The sequence below is a fragment of the Megalopta genalis genome, chromosome 5, assembly GCF_051020955.1.
Source record: "Megalopta genalis isolate 19385.01 chromosome 5, iyMegGena1_principal, whole genome shotgun sequence".
NCBI classification, from domain to species: Eukaryota; Metazoa; Arthropoda; class Insecta; order Hymenoptera; family Halictidae; genus Megalopta; species Megalopta genalis.
This window is the reverse complement of record NC_135017.1, coordinates 30662914-30676386: the sequence shown is the minus strand read 5'-3', so window position 1 is coordinate 30676386 and position 13473 is coordinate 30662914. Positions and strand designations below refer to the sequence as shown.

The window sequence follows — 13473 nt, the reverse complement described above, 5'->3', positions numbered from 1 at the left end:
TTTCAATGTTTACTATTTCATAGCAAATTATTTCAAATTTTCTTCATCAAAGTTTTAACGCGACACTTTCGCTACCGATAGGAACAGAAGAACCAAATGAGTTTCGTTTTTAAGGATTTACCTAATAAATTACTTATCAAATGATTGACTATCATATCGATCGCCTGATACAGTAGATTACCTATCACACGTTTTCTATTCAGATCTAAGACACTATACAATTCGTACGATTGCGCGACGATATTATTTACTTATCTCAGCATTGTAAAGTCGCCTAAGCTACTTCATTCGCCATTAGGCTTTTTTCTTGGAAGAAGAAAAGCAAACAAAGCAACTGTTATCATACGAGATATTTTCAACTTCTTCTGTCGACTTTTTGCTTTTGCAGCGCACATGAGTAGCTAAAATATAAAATCGTGAGGACATAAGAAGAATTTCGTAATATTGTTACATTACTCCCAAGTCATTAAAATTATTAATCCTTGCACGGTGCACTATGCCAGTTTTGACCCAGAGTATTTAAATCGTTCACTTAATTACTCAATTTTCTGCATTTAAGTAAAAGAAATTGCTGTTACACTAGGAACAACAAAAAGGCTAGTAAGTTTCCAAGAAATATCTTCAGAGATATATTTCAAGAAATTACTCAATAAAGCTCCGAATTGTTATAAACATCGTCGATAGTGCAGTTGTGATAATAGTCCGCCGTCCGAGAGTTAACGCTAAAATAACGGAGCTCATTTAAATAACGAATCTTGGTTTCATTCGGACCGGAAATATAATTATTGTTATTTGACTATCCAGTTTCTGATAATTAATTGAAATGTTCATTCATTAAGGTCTATAGAGAAACTAACGCGTCTAAACGGAGCACCTTGATAAATCTGTTGAAAAAAGTTGATAAATAAAATTATAAACGATGCTAAACATATTTAGTTACGTTTTTGTCGAAAAGTTCCGTCGTTCGAGTGTTAACGGAAACAGTTGGTTTTTATTTAATTTCTGCGACTTACAATCGACTTGGAAATATTTATTTAGCACGAAGATCGACGGTCTACCGATTGTTTAAGCATTTTGCTTGATGGAAAGACTCGAAATAGATGCAAATTGAAATCTGGATCGATATCTCTACGGAAGAAACGATTAAATCGCTCAGCGCTGTAAAAAGAAAGTCGAGATGGAACACGTTCGACGACTGTCTTCACGTGCAGATTAATTTGCATTTAGAAGAGTTTGTCAGAAACTTCCAATTCGACGTTATTCAAGATCGGAATGATTTTCGGTTCAAGGAAACGAATCTTATCGAGTGTACAATCGATGGATCACTTAATTGACCGAGAATCTTTACGGATCTGTCACATAAATCACGAATTACATGAATGTTTCACGAAATTGAGCTGTCGCGAGTTTAGATTTCATTGACTCTTGATATAAATCAGTTATTAGTAGACTATGGATTTTATGCATTTATGGTAAATATGAACCGATCAAATGCAAAACAATAGAAATACTTCAAGAATTTATAAATATTATTGCACTATTTTCAATGGATTAAAATGATTAAAAAGCGAAATGTATATCTATCTCATCTATTTAGTGCAGGCAATTTTTATTGTACATAGAAATCCGCAAACTAGTTATTAGCATCTACTAATTAAAATTATAATCTATAAAACCATGTATTTAACGATGTAATACTCCACAATAGTATTGTTTATTTCGTTTCACTTCTTACAAGGGAACATTTCCAAGTGTAATATACCGTTTTTAATGATATTTTAGCGTGATATAGTTCGTCGAAAAATATTTGACACGTATTTTTCATATCTGCAATAATCCATAGCTGAGGATGAAAACAGCCCTTAAAATCGATGGCGAACACCATATTTTTTCGATGTCTCGAGAATCACATAGTATATAACAATTAATTTTCTTTTAAATTCGTGCTTTGAATCGACAAATTTAGTCATTTGAAACAATTTCCGATGAAGTTATTTATTTCAATAATATCTAAAAAATAAAATTTTTCTTTTCGATTTTTCTTATTAGTCGTTTATCCATTTTTATGTAAACTCGTATGTGTAATCTATGGATCATAGGGAATACATGTTTCTGGAATATTTTTGTTTTTGTCGTTTAACAATAGTTATTACTAGACTGCGGAAGTTTATGCACTTGCGATATGTAATGAATATGCAGATTATATGCAAGAACATGCAAATTGTATGCAAAATATACATATAAGATATATGCAGCATAGATTTGGTAAGCATGTACTTGCGTAGGTATTAAAAGATACGTAAAATTGCGTTTAATCAATGTATATTTAATATTGTATAGAATGTGAAGTACGCAAAAATATGTTTAATATTACGCAAATTAGTCTAAAAAATAATTATGTTATACACATTGTGCATATTAGTCAAATATCAGCTTTTTAGCATTAGGAACAAAATATAATGTTATGTATTATAGAAATATAACATTTGTACACCTTTACAGCTGTATTAAACTCTATTAAATTTTTTTAATGGATTAACTCTACAAATTTTTAAATTATTAAACCTTTACATTTTGTTAACTGTATAAACTGTTTAAGTATTTAATTATTAATATACATAGTACTTCTGTGAATTAGGTTTCATGCATAATTGAAGTGACAATAAACTACGATTTCTTTTCCTATATTGTCAATTCAAAAATTGATGCCATTTGTCAGAAAAAATTACTTTGGACGGAGAAAATTACCTTTTAACATCGGACGATGTAACTGGAGCACATTTAAATTTATCCCAATGGATGTTCATCCTCTGGATGTTCCATCGGCAGATTTTTCAAAATTTTTGACATTCTTGATGTTGTTTTTCTACCCTAAACGCTATGTTACGAGAACGTAATGGAGATGAGCGCGACACAATCAAAGTACTAAACTCTTCAAAGTCTAGTTTAAGCAAATTTTGACAATTTCCAAGATAATTTGTAAAGAAATTCTGTATACGCATGTAAGATGCAGAATATGCAACTTCTATGCAAAATGTGCAAGCAATATACAATATGCAAAATATGCAACAAAAAAGAATATATTTTTATATCCTCTAATGATGAAACAAATTTCACTTAAAGTTTTATTTCTTTAGTACATTTCCCAATCTCATAGGGGAGAGAACTAGGGTAGTGGAGGCGTTTAGTGTAGAGTGATCATTTGTTGTACTTTTGGTTTATTTTCAGGCATAATTAACTTTACACTTATCAAATGAGACATATTAAATTTTTAAATACAAAACATAGTATGTCTTATTTGGTAAATAGAAAGCTAATTATGCTTGAAAGCAAACCAAAGGCACAGCAATTGATCACACCACAGTAACCGGCTGCACTCTAAATGTGTAATATTATATATAATTCTATATATAATAATACTCAAATAATAGTCTAATATAATACTCTATTATCACATTAATAAATTGTTACTTATACATACGTATATATTCCTTATTTATTCCGAACAAATTTGTTTCTTTTTAGTTAGGCGTTAATTGTTTTCTTATCTACTACTTCTCCTTCTATAAAAATATATATTCGATTGTGTATCGGTGGATCGTTTCGCTGTAAACTACGTTATCTTCGACGGAATATATCAATCGATAAAATGATTATAGCCGACACGATGACGACGTGTACATCGATCGACTAATTTACATGGCATCTCTCGATACAACGAAACGGCTACAAAGTAAAATGTTCGCTCGAGAATCGAAAATCCGGCTGGATCGATCAAGATAAGCATTAAATCGGAACCCAAGGTTTATCGACGAGAATAAGATCACGCGTTATTAGCCATGTGCAAAGTGTGTAACTACCAAATAATCGCGATCATCATTCCACTGTGTCTACATTTAATGACGCCATCAAACCTAAACGAGGCAGGGGTGAATTTCATTCTATGTATGCCGCTAAATACATGCGAGATGTCTGATGCTTATCGTGCCGGTCCAGAACCGATTTCTTTCCTTTTTCCTTCAACATACTGGATGGGACTGTTATTAACTTTCGCGGTAATAAATTATATTTATGAATATTTGTTCGGTGCGTACAAAATGAAGGATTTTTATTACATGTAAATGTTTGTCTCCACGTTCACGTTATTTTGTCATAACCGTGTATCACATAACCTGTTTCACAGTCTTGTCGTGTATTGCCAGCGTCACATTCTGCCAAAAAAAGTTTATTCAAAATTCTGTATTTTTGTAATTTATTTTGAGTTTTGTGTGAATATGAATATCATACCCTTATGGAGTAATTTAAGTAAACTGAAATTGAATTGGAAGCTTTTTTTATTTGCTCGAATGGAACTATTAAAAAAGAATCGTTTCTTCCAAATATAATATGTTATTGTTTGCTTAATTAACTTCATGAATAAAAAAAGAAGAATATGGAGAATTGCTAAATAAAACAGTTGCTTGGTTTTAAAGGAGGCGAATGGTGGCATATCAACTTTTACAGTTAACAAATTTTCAGAAAACGCATAATTCAAAAGTTATTTGAGGTATGGAAATTACGTGACTCATCCTGCATATAATATCTATAATTAATGCTTAATTAATTGTATTTATTTTTGGAGCGAGATCATTCGAATAGAAAAATGCCTGAATAGATGAACTAATTATCCCACGAACATTATAACAATCTCATTACGAATGTCTTCTATTCAATTATAATAAACTTATAACATAAAATTTGATTTCAATGGATTTGTATTATACATTGAAATTGTGATTAATTTTAAATAGGGGTAAGATTAATTATATTAAATTTTTAATATAAAATTTAATTCTAATAGATTTTTAGTAGAAATTTCAGTCATAGTAGATTTTTAACAGAAATTTAAATCATTTGATTTCAATAAGAAGTAAGGTCAATTATAATAAATTTTTAATATAAAATTTAATTATAATCGATTTTTATTTTAAATTCAAATTGTAATTGATTTCGAATAGAAATTTCAGTCAAATCTGCGGTTATATAGAGTAACTCGAAAAAATAAATATGTTAACAAACAATTTTCGAAGATATTTGATCAAAGATACTTTATTATATTTAATTCGCATACAAGAATTTGAAACTTTATTGAAATAAAGTGATAGTGTTTTCCTGTCCTAAATATACTGAACTGGATATTATTGAAAATTCGTCCATAACCTTAGAGAAATGATCTGTAGTAAATTTTAATCTCTCCTAGTAAATTTTGATGAAAGGATATTTTTGGGCTGGATTGATTGAAGAATAGTCAATTTAAATTCCACTTCCAATATATTAGAATTTCCCGAGTTTTTATAACGAATACAATAATGTATTAATTTCTTGATAATTCAATTGACAATCATCGCGATTAGTGTGAGACTCGATGATGGCACGCAATGAAAATCTGTAATCAGGGTCTCATCGGAAAAAGAAGTGTGTCGTAAAAGAGTTAAGTGCCGATAAATTCCGCGGAGGTATCTTTTATTAGCATCGTAAATCCTTGCTATAATTTCTGAAACAATTATTGACGAAAAATGCCATCGTAAAATAAATTATGTTCGTTTCGTGGTGCAATAATGACGGAAGAGACATGCCTTTCTATTTTACGAAGAAGTAGTTTCAAAGAAAAACTCTTAACCCTCTAATACACAAACATTTTGGACAGTGAAAAGTTCGTTTATATTTTATAATAACGAAGCAAACAATCTTTCTGTAATGTCTTTTCTACTTTTCGAAAACTTCGTGAATTTGTGTCAACAATTAGACGACGGGAGTCGAGTCCGTTTGAACCCAAACGGAATAACTTTTTAAAAATTCGGTCAAATCACTTGAATTATGTTGGACTGACAATATGGTTTACTAGACAATGTGGAACAATAAGTTTTACAGAAATTGCAATTGATTGGAATAATAAAATCATGAAAAAAATGACATTTTCCCATCTTTTTCATCTGAGACGATAACGAAAATGTAACCAATATATTTTGTAGATCTCGATAACGTTTTTATGAGCTGCAAACAATCAAAGACTGCAAAAATCGCTATCGCTTTTCACAATTTTCGGCTAATAGCTGTAAGAAATCTGGAGATTATTATATTTTTCAATGTCTATAGCTGATGACAACGTTACCCGTTTATCGTGAAATCTATAACATGTATATTAATTATCGAAATGAAGATAAAAGAGTTGTTTCAACATCATTTTTAAATTCTTTTATCATTCTAACCAATTGCAATTTATTGCAAGAATTTTGTTACAAAAATTGTCTAATAAACGTTTAATGTCCCAGAAATATTCAGATTATTTTGTCAATTTTTTAAAAAGTTATTCCGTTATTCCGAAAAAGTGTCAACATATTTTCCGCGGAGGCTGTACATATTGTCATTTGATGATCTAGTTTCTGACCATTAATTTCGATACTCACATGTTTTATTAAGATCTATAGAATAACTAACACGTCAAAAAGGAACACTTTAAAAAATATGTTTAAAAAAACTTGATGAAATTCCAGTGTTAAAAAGAAATCAAACAATGTTTCAAAATAGTCCTATTAGTTTTATACAATAAATATATTTACTAAAAGAGTAATATTGAACCGCTCTTTTATGGCTTTGAAGCGTCACAATAACAATTTAAAAACAATTTATATATTTATTATTTATATTTTTATATTTATATATTTATATTTATATAAATTAAATTAAATTTATTTTATATAAAATTTATATATATACTTTATATTTATATTTTATAATTTTAATTTATATATAAACTATTCGTAAAACAATTTACAAATTCATTAAAATTATAAACTACCTAAATTTCTATTTATTTCTTATCATTGTTGCATAACATTTTTATTTTGCATAATGATCTGCATTCTGCTGATTATCAATTATGAGTCGTTTCAACGTCTTTTAACAGATGCACGTTGTAAATTAACGAACCACGTTCATAAATTCTCCAACGAGTTTATCGAATAAAAATCGTTGAGTTTTTATCACGATGTTGTATTATGAATTATCTGAAAAATGATTGATTGTTCATTTTCCTTAATAAAATATTAATTTTACTCTAAAATCGAAACGAATTGATGTCTACGTCTAATAGATCCGCGCACAAATTCCAATTCGGAGAAATCTCGAGGAACGCTTAAAGAACTGTTCTTGTACCTAAATGTGTCGAATCAGTGAAATTGGAAAAAAAAAAAAACATTTACTAATATTACAACACTTGATGGAATTTCAATGGTTTCAGTATAAACTAGCAATGTTTCAGAATTTTTAACAAAGAAAATATGAAACTAACGAATTTGAGATCTCGCGTATATTTTTGTGATACTTTCGTTGCGTTACACAGTTCCATTTACTTAAAAACACAGTTTGTATAATCTGTGTTCTAGAATGCTTCGCTGCATCGTTGGCAGTTGGCATGCTATTTGCTCTCTTGTTTATCCGATAGAAAAAATTCCAACGATATTTCACTTTATACATACACATATATCACAGTTATCGTTTCACTCACGTTCAACATAAAAAATATTGTTTTTTCGCAAAACGGCAATCGTTCAAATCCAAACGGTCTACATTGCCTAAAAAGTTGCCTGAACTTTCTGTTATCCAAAAAAAACCAATACTTTCTTTTTAATTTCGTCAATCATGTGTGAAAAAGTAGTTTCGAGAAAGCCGCGTTTAAAGATTAACACCTCCGTTTAAAGATTAGCACTAAACACTGAAATATCAAAAACTCACTTTACCGCACCTCATCGTAGTCAATATGTTAGTAAATTTTCTGTTTTTCTTACATTTTAACGTTAATAGCTAACGTTAATAGCTAAATGACTTTTACGTTATAAACTTTCATTACCGAATCTCTCATAATTCCAGATGTGGAGAATTTTATTTTTTAAATATTTAAATTATCAAACATTTCAAATTTCGGGGAGTTAGATTTTAAAGAATGATTTAGAAGAATGAACAATTTTTTACTATACTTAACCACCACATTAAATTCACCAATTTGTTTTTCAAAATTTTTAAGTTCAGATTCGAAATCGGAGACCCCAAAATCCCAAAATACTAATTTCTGATTAAATTAATTTGAAAGTTTTGGCCATGATTTCCGTTTTTGGGAACACTGTGATATTGTAAGACACTATGCTATTGTGTTATTGTAAGTTGTTTTATACCTGCTTCATTGAAAGCGATCTCAATAAATATTAGCAGCAACATAAATTTCTTCATTGTGTTAGATAGTCTTCAAGAGTAGTATAAAATGCACTGTTACAATTTTATAGATAAGTCATACATTTTCAACAATTCATGCCACATTATCGATTAAATAACTTGACAGCTGCAGCAGACCACTCGTACAATTCATTATTGTCGTATTGCCTGTTAGTCATTCCTATCAACAGTTTGACTGCGGCAACGTCCATATGCGTAAAATTAATTTTCACGCTAATTTATTACATCTTCCAATTTGATTAGGATCCGCAATACGGAAGAACGTTGAAAAAGTAATTGTTGTAATAATTTTATTTTCAATTTTAATTTGATTACATAGAATACTTTATCTTCATGATATTTTTAAGGCTGTATGTGTGTGTGTGTGTCAACGTGAAAGTCAAAGTGTTACAGTGTAGTTCTACTTCTCATTATTTCATCAAATTCAAACATTTTGAAAACGCACCTCTAAGGTGTTAATTTAAAAAAAAGAAGTCTAGAGAAAAGAATCTTCAAATCTTCTGCCTCCACAAATTAAATTGCCTTCTTAAATCCAAAAACAATGACAACCTCTCGATAACAAAACAAAAAACTAGGGAAAAATAGCCTTTGAGTACAACATTCACGGTCGGAACAGTGGCGTCGCGAAACATTCTGAAAAATCAGCTGACATCTCCCTCCTCCCCGACATAAAGCGCACGTGACGACAAAGACGCATCGGCCGCTCCGGCCAAGTATCTTTCACTGCTCCATTTCTCCCTTTCACGCGCTCGCGGGTCGAAAAGCGAAAGCATGGCGCAACAAGCTTGCTTGCCACTGCTTACTTAATAATAAGAGAAACGAAAAGCAGCAGAAAAAAGAAGTCATCGAGAGACCTTCGCGGCGTTTCCACGAGCACGCGTGAACAGCAGGGGACCAAGAGAACGTTCGATCGAAGACACTTGACCTTGATACCGATCCGAGAAAAATGATCGTTTCCGTTTCGCGAGTGAACGCGCGTCGCCGTGTCGCCGTCGCCGCCGACGATCAACGGTATTCCTCTCGTGGCTCCTACGAGCGGCCCGAATCTACGTCAGCCGTCCGCGTCGAACCGGGTCTAGATCAATAATTTTTGCGCGCGAGAATTGCGACCGATCTCCCGGTTCGCCGGGGCTGCTTACCTACGTTCCACGACCCGTTAAACCGTAATCGAGATCTCCTCCCGTCGGGATGGATTCTTAAATCCGTCGGAACCATCACTGTGTGCGTCACTCTTTCTCTCGCTCTATCTTTCTCTCTCACACGCACACACCGAAGCGATATAACACCACGAAAATTGAAACGAAAAATAGGTCAGTAAAGCACAGATCGTAACCTCCGCGGTTGAACTCGTTTACCACGCACAAACACGTATACTCGAGGGGATCCGGACGAAGCCGAAACGGATCGACGAACGCACTAAGATCGATTAAGCGGCCACGAGACGGCATCACTGAAACTCTTACTTTTCTCCAAGATGCATCCTCGCGACCGGTGGGCGTCCAGGGTATGTCGGGCTCTGGAGCACCAGAATACTCGGTGGTTTCTAGGTCGGTCCGCAGGATTCGAGGACGCGTGGTGCGCGTGACACTCATCAGGACTCTCGTTGCGAACCGAACACGGTTCCGAGGAGGACGATCTACGGTGAACGATTTGGAACGAAGTGGATCGGATCGTACGAAATAGAATGCGGGTAAGCGCTGGTCAGGAAGAGGAAAGAACCGAGGAAACGCGTAGACGCAAAGAAGCACAACCGCGTCGCGGAGCGGAGCGGCGCGACTCGACTCGACTCGGCTCGGCTCGGCGAGCCGGTGCTTCTGCTTCTGTCGACGTCACCACTTATCGCGTAGAGGAGCACCTTGCATCACTAGGCGGCGCGTATCCACGCAGCCGTCACCCAGTTGTCACGGAGCCGACTTGACTACTCGCTCTCCCCTCTATCATCGTAGCCGTCGCCGTTGCTCAGGTTCCTCTCCTTTCCTCCTTTCCTCCAGCCTCTTGGACTTGGACGGACTCTGCTAGCTCGAGAGCTTCCCTCCTCCTCCTCCTTGCGCAATTGTGTATTGCCGTACCGTGTTCTCTCCCACCCTTGACTCGTTCAGTATATCGGCCAGCACACCGCGCACCGATTCTCGGATCGGTTCGGTTCGGTTCGATTCGTTTTTTTGTCTCGCTTTGACAGAGATCCGAGAGGTGATCGCGGCGATCTCTTTCCCGTTCACATGGATACAGCAACGACGGCGACGGCAAACTAAAAACTACACACGGCGAACGGACACCGGCAACTCGTCCCAATGTCGTATTGGTCGGCGATGAACGACTGCTACCTGTGTTTCCCGTTCCGACGAGCAACCGTGTGCGCGCTCTCGTCGGAGAGACTGACTCGCGCGAGAGAGAACCACACCGACACCAACCTCTACTCGACCAACCGACAACCGATTACCCGCCAGCCATTCGTCGAATCACACACGATGTTCACCGACACGGGAGCCTAGCTGGTCGGCCGGCGCGGCGTGGCGCGGTGCGGCGCGGCGCGGCACGGCGTCGTTTGCTTCCCTCGTCTATGCTATAGTCGTCTGTCTATAGGTAGGTTAGGTTGCCTTCGCTTACTCGTCGCGCTCGCGCTCGGAGCTCATGCTCCTACTCGTGCTTGTGCTCCTGCTCGCGCGTAGACAGGAAACGCGAGCCACCGCGGTTTCCGGAACGAAAGCGAAGATAATAGAGAAGAGAGGAAGAGAAGCTCGATGGCCACGGTATTTTGCTGCAGAACAGAAGCGACACGGTCGAGGTATCGGTTGTGGGTCGAGACTCGTATATGCGGGACCTGTACCCGCGTGTAATATAGGTTAGTGGGCCAGGGCGATCATGGCAAGACGGACATGCGCGGCATTGCGCGCACCCGTGGCCCGCCTCTGTCTCTGCCGCTCTGCCTCTGCCACTGATTCTCTATGCCTTATCACATTTACTGGAAATGCCGAAATTCGAGCTGCGTGCTTCTTCGGAATGCGTCGCACCCTGGAGTGTTTGGTACATACAGCTGACCAAAATACGATTTTTTAGATCTATTGTATATGATGAAAATATTTGGTTGTCCGAGCTATTAGAATATATTGGGTTGACAACTAAGTAATTGCCGATTTCAGTTATAGATGTCTCTCACTCCCATTTTTATGATATCCGTAAATGTTATATTATAAAATTATTATTATTATTATGTTATTTTTTATTATCCGTGAATGTTAGCAACTGGACAAATTGAATGCAGCGGTCAAGGAAAAGCGATTTGACCAGAATTGGTCAATCGTAAAGGTGTCATTTTCCAGCAGGACGATGCCAGGCCGCACACGTCTTTGACCACTCGGCAAAAATTGATGGATATTGGTTGGGAATTGATGTTACACCCACCATATAGCCCTGATCTCGCGCCATCGGATTACCACTTATTTCGATCCCTGGACAACTCCCTTCGTGGTAAAACTTTTAATGATGATGACGCTGTAAAATCTCACTTAACTCAGTTTTTGGCCGAAAAGGATCAGACTTTCTACGAGCGTGGAATTTTCAAGTTGTCAGAGAGATGGCAAAAGGTCATCGAACAAAATGGAAAATACATTACAGATTAAACTTCATCCCAAGTAAAAAAAAATTTTTTATTTCATTGAACAAATCGGCAATTACTTTTAGTTGCCAACCCAATATTCATGTAGCATTGTTTTGCATTGAAAGTGAATGGGACACTTTTGTTCAAGATAAGGTAACATAACAACTAAACAACGTACCTAATTCCAGTTTGGAACATTTGAGAGGTCAGTACTTTTACTGTAAGACTGTATAATGTCAATAAGTTTCTTCTATGTTTACTCGCTTTATTTTTCATTCTTTTAGGAAGTGTATTTCGTCATTGAATGAGAGAGTGTAACAAAATACAGTATTCTTGGTATTAACCTCATAAGTATTTTTTTTCTAGTTTAAGCGCATACAATATTGTATATTAATCTTGAATTACATAAATCTTCTTTACAACTTTGCAGTTATACACATTCTTGCACTAGTTTTCACGTAATTAGTAAGACGACCTTCTCGGTAAAAGCTAAATACAGTAAATTCTCCCTAATTGACGCTCAGCTTGTACACAAAAATCGACACTTTGACAGGAGGAGATACAATTATTTGAGCCTTACGGCTCGTTTTTATAGTTGTTGAATTATTAATTATATATGGGAAAGGGAGTTACAATTATTCGAGTCTTACGGCTCATTTTTATAGTTGACAATCAGTGATTATAAAAATGAACCTCAAGGCTGGAATAATCGTATCTCCTCTTTATTACCCATTTTTTATTACAAGCTGAGCGTCAATTTGGAAGAATTTACTATACTCTTCTGTTACCAATATTTGGTACGTACAGTCACCTCGGAAAGTATGTTAACGCCTTTTCGAACGGAATAACTTTTTTAAAACTGGTTCAAAAGACATTAAATTGCAATTTATTGGAATGATAAAAAAATAAAAAAATAATGTTTTTCAACTTTTTTATCTGAGCCCGTAACGAAAATTTAAAAACTACATTTGTAGACCTCGGTAACTTATATGCATGCTGAAAATTTCATCGAAATCCTGATTCTCCCCTTTGTACTTAAACTTTTTGTTTTCCATTGCCAAGTTCTCCAGGCTTCGAAGCGTCAATTTTTTTAAAAATCTAACTTTCCGCCACAAACAAGTGTACACAACTTTTTAATTACGTGTATATGTGTTGAAGACCGATATGCGCAAGCACGTATACAGATTGACTTTTGCATGGTAGACTTAGAATGCTGATTCCGTGTTTGTGTAATAAATAGAGTAGATGATGCAGCACAAAATATTGACATCGTCGTTTATATGCAACACGAGATGCTATGTATATTACACTGGACCGAAGACGTTTAAACGTAATTTTCGGCGATTCGGACAGTGATCAACAATCAACACTACAAAAGTGATTAATTATGCATGAAAGATTATACATCATCGATCTTGATCAAATTTAAACTTGTTGTGAAACTCAACATTCTGAACAACTTTGTCCGTAGCATGTTACAGCTGCTCGAACTTAGTTTCAGAGATATTCGCGAAGTTGTGTCAGAAGTGCAATCAGGAAAAGTAACTACGCAAGGTACGCATGCTCAGGGAGTCCAGCGCAGCGGCGTGGGGCGTCTACCGAACGAA

General features: G+C 35.3%; 1 protein-coding gene across 12 annotated transcripts in view; it reads right to left on the bottom strand.

The window, feature by feature from the left end:
• LOC117223279 (uncharacterized) overlaps nt 1-13473 on the bottom strand; it is a 414979-nt gene that overhangs the window by 144825 nt on the left and 256681 nt on the right. The window contains exon 1 of one of the 12 annotated variants that reach the window (XM_076522316.1): nt 9732-10689. The exons of 10 other annotated variants lie outside the window; for them this stretch is intronic. In XM_076522316.1, coding sequence (XP_076378431.1) covers nt 9732-9748 — 17 coding nt within the window. In that variant the 5' untranslated portion in view covers nt 9749-10689. Of the gene's footprint in view, nt 1-9407; nt 9686-9731; nt 10690-13473 lie in introns of those variants that run through there. One more of the 12 variants, XM_076522319.1, reaches the window with a different exon arrangement.